The sequence below is a fragment of the Gallus gallus genome, chromosome 21 (assembly GCF_016699485.2).
Source record: "Gallus gallus isolate bGalGal1 chromosome 21, bGalGal1.mat.broiler.GRCg7b, whole genome shotgun sequence".
Classification (NCBI taxonomy): Eukaryota; Metazoa; Chordata; class Aves; order Galliformes; family Phasianidae; genus Gallus; species Gallus gallus.
Window position 1 is genome coordinate 6489090 of NC_052552.1, and position 18443 is coordinate 6507532.

The following is an 18443-nucleotide window of genomic DNA, read 5'->3' on the forward strand; positions in this document are numbered from 1 at the left end:
CTGACCCCCCCATATTTTGCTGGCTCCTCCTCACCCCCCCCCCCCCATTCCATCTGGGTAAACTGAGGTGCATCACAGTGACAGCATCCTGGCACAGGGCTTTGTGTCACCCCCCCGCTGGGACACCCCTGTCACACAGAGCTTGTCTGCCGTGTGCTGCTGGTGGCCGCCCCAGGGGGGCACTGGTACCACTGGGACACCTTTTGTTCCCTTTGTGCCCCCACGGCTGTCCCCCTGCCCCACATCCCTGCTGGCACCAGTAGGCACCCAGAGGTGAGACTGAGGAGCACTGAGGTTCCCGTCCCCAGCTGAGGGTCCCAAAAGCTGCAGGGGGGGGGGATGTGGAGATGGCATCCCTGGAGCCCGTGGCCATGGTGGGGAGGAGGCCCTGGAGCTGGTGGCCGTGGCAGTGATGTGTCCCTGGTGATGGTGGCTGTGGTGGTGGTGTGTCCTGGTGCTGGTGGCACTGTGACCTGCTGGCCATGGTGGCACTGTGTCCCGGTGCTCACATCCATGACGCCCCCCCAGCACTGCCAGCTCTCCCAGAGCCCCCCCAGCACAACACAGCTGCTGCCTTCCCCACCTCTTCATCATCCATCCCCACGTCGGAGTGTGTGTGGGGGGGAGGTTTGTGCCCCCCCCCCCCACCAGGTGCCACCTTTGTCACCCCGCTGCCCCTCACCCATCCGCCCATCCCCGCTGCAGTGGCACCACACAGAGCCCATCTTTTGTTTCCTTTTCTTTTATTCTTTCTTTGTTGTTGTTTTTTTTTTTTTTTTTTGCTCCAAAACGGGCGCTGTTTTGCGGGGGGGGGGGGGGGGGGGGCCGGGGGGGGTCCCCACTGTTTCCAACTGCCCGCAAACGCTCCATGGGGCCACGGCCACCCCCCCCCCCCCCCCCCCCCCGGCTTCTCCATGAGCCACAATGCAAGACAGTGGTTGGGGGGGGGGGGAAGAGGTGGGGGTGTCTTTTTTTGTCTTTTTTCTCCTTTTTTTTAACAAGGTAATCGCTAGCTCTAGGGATGCGTGGCCTGGATTTCCATCGAGGAAAATAAAAAATAAGGCCCCAAACGGGGCTGGGGGGGGGGGGGGGGAAGGGAGAGGGGGGGGGAAGTGGGGGGAGGCATTAACAGTGTGTATAAGAGGTGTATTTACACGGTATTAACATGCTGACAAAAAAGGTTACAATATTGAGTATCGTACAACACCAAGGGGGGAAATGAGGAGCCAGAGGGCGGATGGACGGGGGGCGAAGGGGGGGGGGGGGGAAGGCTGTGGGAACTCAAATTAATAAACAGAAGGTAATAAACACCCTGGCAAAACAATGAGTTAAGGCTTAAAAAGTGTATAAAAAAATAACACAGTTAATATCCAAAACGGAACCAAAAGAGTACATAATATAGATGAGCTTCTGTCGAGTCTCTCCGCGGGGAGCGGGGGGCCCCCCCGGCTCTGTACACGGGGCTATGTACACACAGAGGCACGCGGACCCCCGGCGCCCCCCCCGGCTGCTCCCGGCGACGGAGTCCGGCGTGGGGGAGCGAACCCAGAGGGGAAAACGTCTTCAAAAATCAAACGCAACCCAAACGGAGCGCCCACCCCCCGCCCCCCCCTCTCAAAACAAAGCCCCCTCTGACCCCCCGCTCTGCTCCGTCAGTCCTGGGGGGGGTGGGGGGGAGGGGGGGTCCGGTGCCCGGCACGCTCCGTTCCACGTCTGGTTTCGTTTCTGTGTTAGCAGCACCAACTTCTTGGCCAATAAATATATATATATTTGTATCCAAAATGAGAGGAGGCGGAGGGCGGGGGGGGGGTGGGGGGGCTGACTGAAGGAGAACCCACCCACCCCCCAAGAAAACTGCAGAGATTCAAAGTGCTCTGAAACCGTCTTTGGATGTCACCAAACCTGCAGCCCCCGGGAGGGGGGGGGGGCCGGGCCAGGGGGGGCCGACGCGGCGTCCCCCCCCCCGGCAGCAGCGGGGCAGGACGGAGCCCGCTTAGATGAGCGAGATCCGCACAGGGATGCCGGGGGATTCGGTCCTTTGAGGAGAGTGCTGGCTGACGAGGTGCTCCACCACGGTGTGTTTGGACATGTGCTTCATCAGGTACGTCTCCTGCGGGGCAGAGGGACGGAGGATGAGCAGGGGGGCCGGGGGGGGGCTGCACCGCGCCGTGCCCCCACAGCCCCCTCACCGAGGTATAGGCGCGGCCGCACATGCTGCAGCAGTAAGCCTTGGCGTGCTTGATGGCGTGCGCTGAGAGGTGGATCTGCAGCGAGGCCGAGTCCGTGTAGGCCCGGTAGCAGTTCGGGCACTTGTAGGGCTTGTCCTTGTTGTGCTGTCGCTGGTGAGACTGGCAGAGAGCGGCACAGGGCCGGGTTAGGGGGCCACGGGGCTGGGACAGCCCTGAGCAGCCCCTGCTTCATCCCCTGTGGGGTTTGGCACCCCACGCCCCCCCTCCCCACTGCCACGCGGGCGCTGCTGACCTGGAGGTTGGAGAGTTGTGTGAACGCCTTCTCGCAGCCGGGGTGTGGGCACTTATAGGGTCTGTCGCCGGTGTGGATTCTGCACGGGACGTGGGTATGGTGGGAGGGGAACGCGTCAGGCAGTGGCTCCAGCACGGCTGGGAACCCCCACAGCCCTGAACCCCGCGCACAGAAGGGACCCGGTGACGGGGCACAGGATGGAGGGAGACCCTGGGCCCAGACCCAGAAGAGCTGCGCGGGTTGGAGACCGCAGCTGGAGGTGGCCGAGGAGAGGACGGTGGCACAAGGTGCTGAGCGGACACCCCACCCTATCCCATCCCACCCCACCCCACTGAGGACCCCCGACCCCACGCAGCCCCTCCCGGCACCTGGTGTGCTGCTGGAGGTGGGACAGCTGGCGGAAGGACTTCTCGCAGTAAGAGCAGTGGTAGGGCTTCACGCCCAGGTGGATGCGCAGGTGCTGGGCCAGGTAGGAGGCGTTGGCAAAGGACTTGGAGCAGTGGGGGCACTTGTGGGGCTTGGCCTCTGTGTGCGACTTGGAGTGGATCTGCATCTCCGACTTGGTGAAGAACGTCAAAGGGCAGACCTTACACCTGCGGGGAGAGCCCATGGGGGCCAGGCTGGGGCAGTACGCCTCACTACACCCCTCATCCCCGCCCCCATCCCCGCAGCACTGCCACAGCCCGGCTCCCACACCGGGCGCCCGCCTACCTGTACGTCTTGCCCTCTTTGGCCGTCTCCCCCGAGGCCAGGATGGGGTAGGGAACCACGAGGACGGGCGGCCCCGAAGGGTTTTCCGCCTTGATCTTCTTGCGGCCCCGCTCCGCCTTGGGTGCCCCCAGCAAGCTGTGGCCCTGGATTGTCTTTATGGAGTCGAGGAGGGGCGGGCTGGTGATTCCTGAGATAAGGGTGGGCGAGGAGGCGATGAGGCGGCTCTGGCTGGTGGAGGTGGGCGTGGAGGGGGTGGTGGTGCCCGTGCTGGACTCGGAGGTGCTGACCGTGGGCGCGCGGGATGCCAGCCCCAAGCCTGGCGGCACAGACAGGTGGGTGTCAGCGGGGCACGCTCTGCCCACCCCGCACCCTCCCCCCCACCTGAGTGGCCCACAGGCAGCAGGGCCCGAAGCGGGTCCCCTCCCAAGCTGCCCCCAAAGCAGTGCCGGTACCTGTGACGGTGCTGGTGGCCGGCCGAGCGTGCAGGGCCACGTCGGGCTGTGGGACCGCCTGCGGGTGGAGGCCCGGCACCTGCTGCAGCTTGGGGAGGGACATGATGGACTGGCTGCTTTCAGCAGGCGAGGGGGGCACCAGGAGGGGCTGCTGGGAGGCCACGGAGGTGGGGGGCAAGTGCGGGGGCCGGATCTTCTCCGCCATCAGCTGCTCCTTGATTTTGTTGATCAGGACGAGGTTGTCCAGCTGGCAGGGAAGGAGGCAGAGAGGTCACGGGTGCCCCTGTTCCATCCGTTCCCCCTCCTCCCCGAGGGCCCGGAGGGAGCACGGTCTCACCTGGCTGGGCATGGTGGGGGGAGGCGGCCAGAAGTAGGGGTTGTTGAAGCGAGGCTCCGCCATCCTGCAGGGAGAGACAGGCAGTTACGGGGGGCAGCGGCCCGGCAGCCCCCTCCGGCCTCCCCGCGGGGCTTTGCAACAGTGCTCCCCATGGGAAGGAGCCCCCAGGGCCCACCACAGGGCTGAGCCACGCCAATAGCAATACAGCAACCACCAGGAGACGCTTCCTAAAAAACCATTCCAGAAGATGGAGCACAGAGGAGGAGAGCGCAGCGGAGCAGCCGGCCCTTTGGGCAGCTCATACCCACACAGAGATAACTGCTGCTGAAACCACAGCACCTGCCCAGGGCTCCCCATGTCACCCAGGGGTTCCCGCAGCTATCACTGCTGCTCCCCAGCACCTGGGGGAAGGCTGCAGGAGGACACGGAGCACGGCGCGAGCACAGCAGCGACGCACAGACCCTGAGGAGCCCCGGTGAGGGCACCTGCAGCAACCACAGGCGGCTCAGCGCTCGCTCCAGGACGAGCCCTGCTTGCAGTGGGGCTGGGAGATTTATGGAGACGCTAAATACTTCGGAAAAATGAATTCTGAAATCCATCTTTAGCGAATAGGAAACATCTGAGCGGGGACGGCAAGAAAACGACGGCAGCGGAGCAGCCCGACATCAGCAGGCATTGCTGCTGCTCACATCGCCGCCAGCGCTGGCGGGGTGTGCTGAGGGACGAGCACCCCCAGTGCCTCCCTGCCCGACACCCAGTGCCGATTCAGCCAGCACCGCCATCAGACACCGCACGCGTTATTTTGGCTGCACCCCGAGCTGGGAGCAGGCGGGACCCCCCACGTCTGCGCACAGAGCGCTGGGAGCAGCTCCACGAGAAGGAAGGAGCTCCTCGGCACCTTCCCCAGCTCGCCGGGTGACAGAGCTGCAGGGAGGTGACCTCCATTCGGAGCGGAAACCAGGCCACGGAGGGAGAAACCAGAACGGCACAGACCCATCCCCACCACAGCCGGCACCGGGAAGAACCAGGCGTGAGATCGGCACGGGTTCCCTGCAAAGGAGGGCAGGGAGGACGGGGACAGCGAGGTGCAGAGTGGGACCTGCTGACCCGCATGGCACGTGGGGATACGACCACGGTGCAGGAGGGCAGCGGCCACGTGGCAGCAGGTGGTGCTGAGCAGCTCGAGGTCCTGCGAGTGGCAGCCCTGCACAGGGACCCGGAGCTGAGGGCAGGATGGGAGCTGCTCGTTAAGAGCCTCAAACAGGACCGCCCCGGCTGGCACCGGGCTCTGGCAGCTCTGGGCAACCAAAGTGAAGCAGACTGCATTGCAATACCCCCCGGGGAACACTTCTGAACGTCCCCTTCACTGGGGTCAGCCCTCTGTCGTGAAAGCAGAGCCGTGCACAGGGCCACGGGGGACCCTGCCCTGCACCAGTCTGTGCCAGCAAATGCTGTCAAAGGTGACAACCCACTGCTTACAACGCCTGTTCCATGGCTTGGGACGAGCATAGCACCCTCACATCCTCAGGTCAGAGTTCTCCTGCCACTGCCAAGATCCCCACACCCACCACCATGGCCCTGAACCCCACCACCATCACAGCCTGAACCCCACCACCATGGCCTGAATCCTACCCACCATCACAGCCTGAATCCTACCCACCATGGCCCTGAATCTCACCACCACTATGGCCTGAATCCCACCATCACAGCTCAAATCCCACCATTATGGCCTGAGCTCTACCATCACAGCCTGAATCCTACCACCACGGCTCAAATACTACCACCATGGCCTGAATCCCATGACCATGGCCCAAGCCCTACCACCACGGCCAGAATCCCACCACCATCACAGCCAGAATGCCACCACCATGGCCTGAGCTCCACCATCACAGCCTGAATCCCGCAATCACAGCTTGAATCTACTGCTACGGCACTGAATCCCACCACCAGGTCCCGAGCCCAACCATCACAGCCCAAATCCTACCACCATCACAGCCTGAACCCCACCACCACGGCCAGAATCCCACCACCATGGCCCAAATCCTTGCACCGTCACAGCCTGAACCCTACCACCACAGCTTGAATCCCATTACCACGGCCCTGAATCCCACCACCACGGCCGAGCTCCACCATCGCAGCCCAAACCCCACCACCGTGGCCCAAGCTCTGCCACCGTGACTCAGCTGGCGGCTGCCACGCAGCGTGGGAAGCTGCAGTGCCCCTTCGATCCTTGCCTGGCCAGAGCAGGAAAACAGGAAGCCAGAGCTATGATTAGAATAGGGTTTTTGGAGCCAACCCAGCGAGCCACTGCTCTGCCCTCGCAGCAGGTGCCCCGCGCCCCCATCCCAGACCACGCAAAGCTCTGCCCGCCCCGTCTGCCCAAAGAAATGGAAGATCCCAGCACAGCCGCAGCCTGCAGCTGCCGTGGGGGGGGTGGGAGCACGACCTGCCGCAGCCCCCCGCTCCCGCCCCACCTGAGGAGCTCTTATTTAACAGCAAAGCTGCCGCAACCACTGTGTTTGGAGCGCCACAAACCCGCCCAGAATAAAGGGAAAAGAAACAGCGGTGGTGCCAAAAGAAATGCCTGTTCCTGTCCCGGCTTAATTTCATACGTTGTGCAGTGTTTCATCTGGAGCAGACGGGGACTGCTCCCCCCTCCCAGGGCTGAGCTCGGACGGCAGGGGAGGGGGCCGGAGGGGATATAAAGCAGATGGAAAAATACATAAACTCCCTTTTTCTAGATTCTCAGCTAACTATGAAAAATGGAAGCTGACACACGGCAAAAAAAAAAAAAAAAGAAAAAAAAGAAAAAAAAAAGAAAAATCCATTAAAATGGAAATGATGAAGGGTGGGGAATGCTGCAGCGCGTCTCCCCCGGCTCCGCTGGGCACGGCGCTGTGTGCCTGGGCAGTGGGATGGAGGAGGTGCTGCTGAGGCAAAGAAGGCATCGTGGACACCCAGGAGGGCTCCATCAGTGCGCACGGCCGGAGCTCCCAGGCGGGGAAGGAAGCAGAGGGAGGTGGAAAGAGCAAGCAGCGGATGCGCGGGGAAGGGAAGGCATCGTGGCGGAGCGAGGCCCGGCACCGCGTGGAGGGGAAGGGGTGTGCAGGCGGCTGCAGCGAGGCCCGGCGGTGGCCCAGCACAGACAAGACATGGTGCACGCCGTGTTTGGTACTCACAGGCTGGCCTCAGAAGCCAGATGGCCGCAGCTGCCTGGGGAGACGTGTCGATGAGGCTCCAGATTGATGGAGGTAGATGATGGCACGGGTGGGTACGAGCGCCAGGCCCCGCAGCTCACTATAGCCTTCCAACTTCCTACCAAACTGCCGCTAAGTCAAGCTACAGTTCTCTAGGGAACGTCTCTACTTTGGCAGCCCTCTCTGTCTCGCCTTCGCTGAAATAAAAAGAAACAAGAGATTCTTTTCACGGACACGGCACGGCACCGCTGCAAGAAGGGGTCGCTCCCAGGGACCGGTGCCGCTTCGCCCCTCGGGGCCGGCGAGCGGCCATAGGGCCACCTGGCACAGGTAGGGCAGCAAATGCGGCGCGGGGAGGCAAGGAGGGGACGGGGCGAGCCGAGCGGCATGCCTGGGTACTGCGGGGTGCCAGCAGCCAAGCGAGAAGCCAGCCCTCCACCAGCACAGCCTCGCTCTCCCAAGCAGGGTCCCTGGCTGACAAGCATCCATCAGGAGCAAGCTGGGCACGGAGCAGCAAACGCAGGGAGCGCCGGGCAGCAGCACCCAGTGCCGGGCAGCACGAGTCCAAACAGCCTCAGACTGCAGCAGGCGAAAGCAAAGGGCCGGGCGTCCCCAGCCGTCCCCGAGCTCAGGGCGCTCACCACCAGCAGGTCAGCAGGAAGGGACGTGGGGAGGGGGCACCGGCACAGCCATGCCCCCCATCGCCCCTCGTCCCGTTCCATCTGCCAGCGCTCCACCTGTTCTCACACCACCCAGCCCCGCCTGCGCTCTGCCACATTTTACCCCAAGAGCACAAAGCCTTCTCGCCCCATAAGCTCAGCCCTGCCAGGGGAAGGCGCTGCACCATCCCCGCCTTCCCAGCACACAGCGAGCACTGGTCGGAACCCACCGCGCATCTCCGCGGGCTGCGCACAAGCGGCCCCCGCCTGGAGCAGCAGCTTTTCAGGAGAAACCAAAGGCCCGACTGCAAAATCCCCAGCCCCGAGGTGCCGGGAGGGAAGCAGCATCAAAGCCACCCACATGCCCGTGAGCTGCCGTGCCGTGCCCAGGCGGGCTCCCTGTGCCGCAACGCGCCGTCCCGCTGCCAGCCCCAGGGACTGTCCCGCGTGGGCCCCGTGCCCACGGCCCCCGGCCCGGCTTTTCCTCAGCGGGAAGAATTTACCCTAAGGCAGAAGGCAGCAGAAGGAACGTGAGCCGGGGAAGCAGAAACAACACGTGAAACCCGGGGCAGGAGGCTCAGAAATCCCCGTTCCAGAGGAACGGCTTTGAGGCATCATGTGCCAGAAGAATTCACCCAAGATGGAACCAATTAAACCCCACGTTTCCGCCCCCCGAAGGGCTCTCGCTGGTGTTTCTCATTCAGATTTCCTTCCCCGAGCAGAATCAACTGAAAGCCAACAGCGGCCGGAGCAGAAAGCCCATCCCAGCAGGGCCAGGGGTGCGGGATGGGGCCCCCAGGGGAGGGGGTGCGAGGAGCCAGGTGTGTTCCCGCACCCCACGGGTCTGCGCTGGGAACGGAGTCGGACCCCCATGTTCTGCCTGCAGGGCCCCAAATCCCAGAGGAGCCCACACCGCGCGAGGAGAGAGCGGAATCCCAAATGGAGGAACGCGGGGCCCGAGGGCTGCACTGCTGCCCGGGCTGAGGTCCCGGCCTGGGGGGCTTCTGCAGCCACCCCGCAGGCAGAGGGGAGAAGGAAGCAGTGCAAAGAGGATGGGGAGGGCGGGTGTGGAAGGAGCCACGAAGGGAACCCGCTCCCCTCTGGGCCAACCTGGAGACCAAAATGGGGAGTAGGCAGGATGGGACACCCGGCTCACAGCCCCTGAAGGCGGGGGCAGAGCTGCGCCCTATGGAAGCCGGCAGAGACACCAAAGCCACACAGTTGGAACCAGCAGCGCTCGCCCGCCCGGGCGGAGGGATGAGCAGCACAGCGCGGGCCCGGCCGGGACATCGCAACGGGGACAGCGGGCACCGAACCCCCGGCACCCCACAACACCACATCGCCACCCCGGCACCCACACGGCAAAGCGGCGCCGCTCAGAGCCGGGCGCCGTGACAGCAGGGACAGCGCGACGGCGAAGCAGAGCTTTGCCCCAAGGCCAGGCAAGGAGGGAGCAAGCGGTTCCCCCCCCAACCCCACCGCCCCGACCCCACGCACGCATGCACTTGTCACAACGCCAAGGCCAGCCGCCGCTCTCCGGGGGAGAAGGGGATTCCTGAGGGAGAACGGGTTGCTCTGCGCAGAGAAGCGCACGGACTGCCGGCCCTGGGAGAGGAGATGGGGATGGGGCTCATGCAGCGAGCGGGACCCCTGTGCACCCAGGCTGGGTCCGGCGTCCCCTCCCCGCACCCCCAGGCAGGTGACCCAGCTGGCAGTGCTCCCTGCTGCCCAACGCTTCGGCGCGGTTCGCTTCCCTCGAGAGCGCCGGCGTGCCCACCTCTGAGAGTACTGGCGTTGCTTCCCCTTATCCGCGTCCATCTCCAGATCTAGCTGGGAACCGGTGCTGCACGCGGGGCGTTTCTCTACGGGGGGACAAGGAGGACAACTTCACACACCCCAAAAAACACAGACACGCGGAGGAACAAAAGCGGAGCGGCTCCCACCGACCCGACCCGTGGGAACGTAGGGCTTTTTCCTGAAAGCAGACAAAAAGAAAAGCTGTGTTTTCATCCCCGGGTGCCCCGATCCGGGGTGCCCGCACGGCCTGCGCCCATCCATCCACCCACCCATCCACCCATCCACCCATCCATCCGCCCCGCGGGCTGCACGCCAGGAGGGGGCCCAAAACTTTTCCCTCTCCTCTCCAATCCCATTTCCGTCCCCAAGGGCTCAGGGCTGGGAGCGCTGCCCGTCCCGCCGTCCCCACGCAGAGCAGAGCATCCCACGGCGCCGGAGGGAGGAAAAAGGCCGAGGGACGGATCCAAGGCCAAACCGCAGCTCGCCACCGGCGTGGAGGGGATGATGGACGTATCAGTACGGATGCGCGCATCCCCACGCTATGGCACGGCCAAACCTATGCGCGCAGGAGGACACTGCGCTCTCCGGGCACCGCCGCTGTTGGAAATGTGGGTCCCCTCTCTAAAGCTGCGGCTTCCACATTCCTGCCGAAGCGCGATGCAAAATATATCCCCCCCCCCTCCCCACCTTCACCGCCCCCCAACCCTCGTCTGGCTCTGTTAGAGCAAAAAAAAACCCACAGTTAATGGGGAGGGAATGAGACGAAGGGAAAGGAAAAAGGAGGAGAGCGGGGTGGTGGTGGGGGGGGGGGGGGGCGATAAATAAATAAAGCAGAGCAGCCCCCCCAGCGCACACACAGCACCACCGTGCAGATTGAAAGGCCTGAAAAAGAAAAAAAAAAAGAAAAAAAAAATCATAATAATAAAAGGAAAGAAAGCAGATGGAGGAAAAGAGGGGGGAGGGGGGGTAGGAAATAAAATAAAAAGAAGAGAGGAAGAGAAAAGCGACGGAGGGAGAAGCGACCGAGAGAAAGGCAGCCGAGCCCCCACGCTGCATCCGCCGCTCCTCGCCGAGCACCGCCGCACGGATGGGGCCGTTCGGCTGCAATTAACTTTTCCATCAGACCCTCCGGAGGGAGAAAAAGAGAGAATCCAGCAAAGCGGGCATCTTCCTGGCTGCCCCCCCCCCTTCCTCCTCCTTCCTCCTCCTCCTGGGTTGGGAAGGATGGGGGGGGCACACGCAGAGGGGTGCCCCCCCCCCGGGGAGGGGGTGCGAGAAGAAGTGGGGGGGAAAGAAAATAGAGGAAAAAAAAAATAGGGGGGGGGGGGGGGGTAAGCAAAAACACGAAAGCAGAACGCGAGAGAAGAACGAAGTTGGGCGCGGAGTGAAGTTGCTCCTGCCCGGGGGGGGGGGAACCTCCGCAGACAAAAAGGCCGAAGGGAGAGGGGGGGATGGGGGGGGTGGGGGGGCGGCCCCGCTCTGTGCCCCTCCGCCGCCTCTCCCACATTCTCAGACGGTTTTATTAAAATTCGCAGACAAAAGGAAAACAAAAATGGCAGCCCGGCTTATTTTTAAAGCGCGGGGAGGAACGGGGGGCCGCCATGTTCTGCAGATCCGCGGTACGGGGGGGAAAGGGAAAATGGGAAAAAAAAAAATTAAAAAAATTAAAAAAAAAATTAAAAAAAAATTTAAAAAATTAAAGGGGAAGGGGGGGAAAAAATGAGAAAAAAAAATCATAATGCATATCTCGAGGAGGAACGCGGCAGCACCGCCCTGCCCCCCCCCACCCACAACCGCTGTTTACCGGAGCTCGCACCGGGGGGGCGGGGGGGGGTGTTATTATTTTTTGAATGCGGGAGGAGAGGAGGAGAAGGAGGGGGGGGTGCGGAGGGGGGGGGGGGGGAAGAGGAGGGAAAGAAGGAGGAAAAAAAAAAAGACACTTCCTATACCAACAGCCATGCTCCGCGTCCCGCGTCCCTCCGCCGCCGCACCGACAAAATGGGCGCCCCGCGCCTCCGCCCGCCCCCGCGCCTCCGCCCCCGCCCGCCCAGGGCCCGCTCCGGGCAGCACCGGGCCGCCCTGCCCCGAGCGACCGAGCGAGCGACCGACCGCCCCCGGCACGGCGCGGCGCCACGGCGGGCGGAGGGGGGCGGCCGCGGAGCTCCGTTCGGTTCCGTTCGGTTCCCCGAGCCCCATCCCGGCTCTCCTCGGCTCCTCGCCCGCGTCGGTGCCGCCCCAGTTCTCCCCAGTGCACCCCGATCCTCGGTCTCCGGCCTCGCTCGCCGCCCCCCCAGTTCTCCTCAGCGCCCCCCAATCCCTCTCAGTGCCCCCCAGGTTCCCCCGGCACCCCTCCGTCCCCCTCAGCGCCCCCCCAGTTCTCCCCACCACCCACCAGCTGCCCTCAGCCCCCCTCAGTTCTTTTCGGTGCCCCCCGATCCTCCTCAGTCTCCAGCCTCTTTCATTGCCCCCCAGTTCTCCTCGTTGCCCCCCAGTTCTCAGCCCTTCGCCCCTCTCGGTTCTCCCCAGCGCGCCCCAAACCCCCTCTGTGCCCCCCGTTCTCTTCAGTCCCCCTCAGCCTCCTCAGGGCTGTGACTCCCTCACTACCAGGGGCCCCCAGCCCCTCTTTAGGCCAATGACTGGGTTGGAAGCCCCCCCCCCAGGGATGGGGCACCCCCAGCTCTCCGGGCAGCTGTGCCCATCATCTCCTCCTGCTGCAGACCGAGGTTGGGGTGCAGCACTGCCGGCCGTGCAGCTTGCTTCCTGCAAACCCCCCACCCCATGGGGCAGCCCGGCTTTCCCACAAGTTTCCAGCAACGGTGCCGTTGAAAAACAAAAGCAAAAACCCCAACCCCAGGCTCTGCACGCTTTCCCAGCCCCCCAGAAGGACCCACAGCGGATGGAGAGGAGCAGGGTGCTTCTCTCCCCCTCCCCCATCCCCCCCCCCCCCCCCGCCCGGCATGTTGGAGGGCGGTTGCAATGTCTCCCCTCAGCCTGCTCTTCTCCAGACTAAACAAACCCAGCCCTCCTGCATGGCTGCAGCGCACTCAGCACTCCTTGGAGTCGTGCAGGAGCGGATGGAACAGAGGTGGGCGGCGGGGCGGACATCTCCGAGCGCACAGGTTTGGTGTTCCCAACCCAGGTGTGCACATGTAGGTGTCCTCCACCTGAAGTACACTGAGCCCTTCTCCCCGCTCCAGGGGCTGGAGGAGCTGAATCATGGAATCGGAGGATCATAGAACGGCCTGGGTTGAAAAGGACCGCACTGCTCATCTAATTCCGAGCCCCCTGCCACGGGCAGGGTTGTCAACCACCAGACCAGGCTGCCCAGAGCCACATCCTGCCTGGCCTTGAATGCCTCCAGCCTGGCCTTGATGAGTTGGCTGTACAGCATCCTCCAGCAGTGGTGGAGGGTCCATTCCCACCCGGGCCAGGAGACGGAAGCTCCCTTTCCTCCCTGAGGCTACCGGTGTCCCTTTGTCCCCTGCCACCCCCTGGTTCCAAGTTCCCCTCCGTCCGCATGCGAGATACATTTCCACCACTGCTTTCACTTCTGTCTGCAGGTCTGGGGGGTTTGGGCTGCTCAGAACCCCCAGGAAGGCTCCTGCTGGCTGGAGGACACCCCCAGACCCGCAGGCAGAGGATGCAGCCATCGGGGCAGGCTGGCCAGAACATCTCCTGGGGATGCTGCATTTCGCAGAGGCTGCAGGGGCTCTTCCAGCCGCGTTCTGGGCGGATTCAAACATCCCCTCCCTCGCTGGGTGCGGGCAGAGACCCCCATCCTCAGCCTACGGGAACCGGGGCGGCTCCGGTGTGCCCACCTCCCCATCCCCGAGCTGCAAAATGGCACCGCAGAGAGGAAGCGGAGCTGGCTGCAAAGCTCACGTTCAAAAGGAGGTGTTCAAAGGCTCTTCTGCCCCCGGGGCAGATCCAACCGCAATTAAAAGGGAAGGAAGGCAGGGGAGCGCTCAGCGCGGCACGGAGATGCCGCCTTTGCCATAAATCACCTCCGCGGGCGCTCGGGCGGGCGGCAGCCTCGCTCCACCTGCTCTCCCCGCGCCCGCAGAGCTGTGCCCGCCGGCAATGGGAACGGCAGCGGCTTTCCCGAGGTGGGAGATGCGGCAGGGATGCAGCGAGGAGCTGCGCTGAAGGGGCAGGAGATGCTCGGGAGGTGCGGCTCACTGCGCCCAGGGCACGGCCCGTGCGTGCGGAGCGCCGAGCGGCGGCGTTACCGCAGTCCATCGCGTGGGGCTGGGAGGAGATGCTGGTACGGGATTAGGGTAGGGGGTGGGTTAATGTTATAGGGTAGGGTTAGGGTTACGTTAAGGTTAGAGGTAGGGGTTGGGTTAGGGGTAAGGGTTGGGTTAGGGGTTGGGTTAGGGGTAAGGGTTGGGTTAGGGGTAAGGGTTGGGTTAGGGGTAGGGGTTGGGTTAGGGGTAGGATTGGTTAGGATTAAGGTTGTTCATAGGGAACAGGCTGAGAAAGTTGGCTGGGAAAGCTGCATGGCCAGGAGGCTGCATGGGAAAACCTGATTGGGAGCTCAGCCCCCATGTACCCGAGCTGTCACCACACTGTGTCGGGGACCGCGTTGAGCCCTTTGGTGCCGGACAGCCCTTCTGATGGGGTCTTTGTCCCCAGCAGCAGCAGCAGCAGGAACCAAGCAGGAAATCCTCCGGGAAATGCCTCTCTCCTTTGCAAGAAATCTCTCTCTTTCGATCAAGCAGGGCTGCAGCGTTAGTGCTGGGCCGAATTCAGCAGCAGAGCCATCAACCTGCACAAATGGTTCCTGCCCCACGGAGCATTCCCCGCAACACCCCACAAGCGCTCGCACAAGAGGCAAACAATTACAAGGCGGTGGTGAGGGCTGGAACAAGTCGGTGCAGCGCTTCCCGAGGTGTTTCCCAAGCAGTGGGACGCACAGCAGCTCGCAGGCAATGACTCACGGGCGGCCGCGTGAGCACGAGGGTGGGCGCTGCTGGGGGTGGGCGCGTGGAAGCGCTCCATCCCGGCTCGTTGGGATGCTGGGCCAGGTGAACGGAGCTGCAGCGTGGGTTCTTCGCCCTGGGAATGGGTGAAGCTCTCGGCCCTGATGGAGCTGAGAGCTGTGCGTGCACACGGGATGCCTGCAGCTGCTGGCTGGGAGCTCGCAGAGATTTAGGGGTGACTGGGTGAAAGAAAGCGGCTGTGCGTTTCTTTCCCTTCTCTCCCTGTAAATGGGAGGGCCATTTGGTTCTAATTAGGTAATGAGTTAATTAGGATTAATTAGTTAATGTTTGCAAAGCACTTAGGAGATGAAAAGTGGCAGCGCAGCGTGGCTTTGTGCATCCTGGAGGGCTGTGCGACCCCGCTCCGTGCAGGGACGTGTCCATGTTAACCCTGGGTGCAAAATCCCCGAAACCCCAATCCACAAAGAGGTGGACAGGACTGCATCCCGCAGTGATGGCAGCAGCACAGCAGTTCTCAGAGCGCAGTGGGTCCCCAAACTCAGGAGGTGTGGGCTCATCCAGCACCCCCCCCTGACCCCCCCGAGAACATCTTGGCTTTGTAGCTCCGTGGGAAGGAGAGCCCCAAAGCCTCACCTGCCCTGAGCACGCAGCTCCCGGCTCTGTGCATCTGCTCCAGTGGGGCAGAAACCTGCAGCAGAGCAGCGTTGGGACGCGGCTGTGCGTGCTGGGATCCGGCCTGTCCCAGCCTGCCCTCCCCGCCTGCACCCCCGGCAGCACCCTTTGAACCAGAGGGGAAAATTCCAGCAGCTTGGGGGCCTCCCTTCCTGCTGGCATCCTCCATGCGAGGCACACGGCTTGCACACGGCGCAGAGCTGAGTGCTCGTGCAACACACAGCAGTGCTTCCCAGCTCACCCGCACTCTGCTCCCTCCCTGGGGTGACTCAGTCTCTGATGGCCCCTTCCAGCCATAACCCTAACTCTAACCAAACTAAATCCAAACCATAACCCCAGCCCTAACCCTGATCCTAACCCAAATCGTGATCTCACTCATAACACTAACCGTAACAACACCCCTACCCAAACCAACCCCTAACCCAAACCCTGATCCTAACCCAAACCCAAACCTAACCCGAACCTGAACCCCAACCCCAACCCTAACACTAACCCTAACCATTACACCACAGCATTCAAACCAAACCCCAACTCCAACCCTAACCCCAACCCTTATCTCAACCCCAACCCCAACTCCAACCCCAACCCCAATACGGATTCCCAGTCCCTCCTCTTCCTTTCCCTGTTCCCAGGAGAAGAAAAGCATGACCCAAAGAAGCAGGGCACGCGTGCTCCCGACTCGCCGGCTGCAGCAAGTGCCTGCCGGGTGCTCATACAAGGGTTAGCAGGAGATAACGAAGCCAATTTAACAATTAAGCGGGATTAATTTCCCTGTTTGCCCTAACACACACACCCTGCCGTGTGGTTTCCCTTCATCCACACGTGCTGCTGCAGCCGCTGCTCCCTCCCCAGTCTCACCCACAAGAAGGCTCCGGGCAGGGCGTGCTTCCCTTCCTGCAGCACTAATGAAGGCAGCTAATGAGCAGCAGGGATGTTTTCTGGGGGAACCCAACTCCTGCTGGTGCTTCAATGGGTGTCCCGGCACCCACAGGCTCTGTGTCATCCCCTGGTCATCCTGTAGTGTTCCATGGATGAAGTTCCACATTGCCCAAGTTTCTCAGTGCAGTCCCTATGATTAACTATAACCAACTATTAACCTACCCCTAAAGGTATAACAAACCCTAATCCCAACCCTAACCATATCACAAACCCTAACCCTGCCCCCAGCAACCCCGCGAAATCCCTCAGCCATCCTGCGTCCCCGTGGGTTTGTGTCCACATTGCTTAAGTTTCCCTATCCGGACCCTATGAAAAACCCTAAACAAAATACGTAACAAACCTCAAACTCAGACCCTTAAATTTACCCTAATCCTGAAGCTCACCCTAATCTGAACCCTAGCTCTAAACCTAAACCTAACTCTCAGCCTAACCCTACCATAACCCCAACCCTAACCCTAACCCAAAACTAAACCCTAACCTTAAGCCTAACCCTAATTCAAATCCAAGCCCTAACCCAAGCCCAAATCCAACCCCAAATCCAAACCTCCAAGACTAAACCAAACCATAACCCTGACACTAAACCAAACCCAAAACCTAACCCTTAACATAAGCTGAATGCTAACCCTAAACCTGACCAACTCTATCCCTAACCAATCCTGACCCGTACACTAACACTTAACCCATCCCTAACCCTAAATCTCACGCTGTCGCTAACTCTATCTTAATATAACCCTAACCCTAATCCTAAACCTAGCCCTAACCATATCACAAATCCTAACCCCACAACCCACAGCTCTGTGGCATCCCATGTCCCCATGGACTCAGGATCCACACTGACCCAGTCTCCCAGGCATGTCCCTATGATTAACTCCATAAACAAACCCCATACAGCTGAGGACAAAGTGCTGTCTGTTTGTTTGGAAGGAACACAGGTGGTGCCCATCAGTGGGGTGTTCCTCCCCTGGGTACTGAGGGGGGAAACCGGGTTGTGGGAAGATAGAGGACAGGGGAAGCATGGGATACCCAAATCCAGCCCCAAACCCACAGCGCTGCTGCTGGGTCCAGCCCACACCAGTCAGTGCAGGTGGGGATGGAGTTGGGGTTGAGGGTTGGAGATGGAGTTGGGGTTGGAGATGGAGTTGGGGTTGGGTTTGGGCTTGAAGGTTGGGGGGTTAGGGTTGGGCTTGGGGTTAAGGTAAGGGTTTGAATTTGGGTTATGGTTAGGGTTGGGGTTAGTGTAATGGTAAGGGTTTGGATTTGGCTTGGGTTTAGGGTTAGGATGAGGTATGAGGTTAGGGTTGGGGTTGAGTTTGGGGTAAGGACTGGGGTGGTGTTAGCATTAGGGTTGAGGATAGGGGTAGGGTTGAAGTTAGCGTAAGGGTTTGGGTTGGGGTAAGGGTTAGGATTGAGATTTGGGTAACTGTTTGGATTTGGGTTGGGGTCGGGGTTAGGGTTGGGGTCGGGGTTGGGGTTAGGTTTGGGGTTAGGGTTGGGATTGGGGTTGGGGCTAAGGTTGGGGTTAGGGTTGGGGTTAGGTTTGGGGTTAGGTTTGGGGTTAGGGTTGGGGTTAGGTTTGGGGTTAGGTTTGGGGTTAGGGTTGGGGTTAGGGTTGGGGTTGGGGTTAGGTTTGGGGTTAGGGTTGGGGTTGGGGTTGGGGCTAGGGTTGGGGTTAGGGTTGGGGTTAGGGTTGGGGTTGGGGTTAGGCGCAATGCCGGCACGATGCCAGCCAGGCCGCCCCTTCCCCGCTCCACCGGCGCTCTGATGATTTAATTCCAAATTTCTCCCGTCCCCAGCGGGTCCTGGCAGGGCGAACAGCCCTGCATTCCTCCTGCAGAAACACAGGCAGAAATAACAAACCCCCGTGGTCGGGGATTTTTTTTTTTCCCCCCTCCTTTTCCAGCCTTTGGGGCCGTCCTCCCGCCCGGGTAGGAACAAAGCGGGCGGTCATTCCCTGCGTGGGGGGCGCGGGGGGGGGGGGGGGGGCTCAGTGCTGCCGTGTTAGCGTTGGCCTCCAGCCAGCCGTGGGGCGGCTGTGTGCTGCCCCCAAATGTCCCCAGCCTTCCTTCCGCACCCGGAGCTCCGCAGGGTGGGGGGCACAGGAGGGGGGAACCCTCCCGTTGCGCCCCCATGGGGGGGGGGTCTCCGTCATTATTTGGGGATGCTTCGGTTTAGGGACGATGCTGAATGTCGGGGGAGACGAAGAATTTGGAGGCAGAGATTCAGTTTAGGGACAATACAGAATCTTGGGATGATGT

General features: G+C 61.8%; 1 protein-coding gene across 17 annotated transcripts; it reads right to left on the reverse strand.

Moving 5' to 3' along the window:
- Positions 1 to 1328: 1328 nt before the first annotated feature.
- Positions 1329 to 11845, reverse strand: ZNF362 (zinc finger protein 362). 17 transcript variants are annotated; one of them, XM_046903334.1, is made up of 11 exons: positions 11588 to 11629; positions 9615 to 9699; positions 9335 to 9442; positions 7161 to 7375; positions 3982 to 4045; positions 3645 to 3891; positions 3193 to 3508; positions 2850 to 3074; positions 2482 to 2560; positions 2190 to 2348; positions 1329 to 2110 (listed from the first exon to the last, which is right to left on the reverse strand). In XM_046903334.1, the coding sequence occupies exons 5-11, from the start codon at positions 4042 to 4044 to the stop codon at positions 1994 to 1996; spliced, it is 1206 nt and encodes a 401-aa protein (XP_046759290.1). In that variant the 5' UTR covers position 4045; positions 7161 to 7375; positions 9335 to 9442; positions 9615 to 9699; positions 11588 to 11629; the 3' UTR covers positions 1329 to 1993. The 17 variants fall into 17 exon arrangements, with proteins under 17 accessions (XP_046759290.1, XP_024998354.1, XP_046759285.1 ...); XM_025142586.3 differs by having other exon boundaries at positions 11584 to 11629; XM_046903329.1 differs by having other exon boundaries at positions 9615 to 9812; positions 11584 to 11629.
- Positions 11846 to 18443: the final 6598 nt, after the last annotated feature.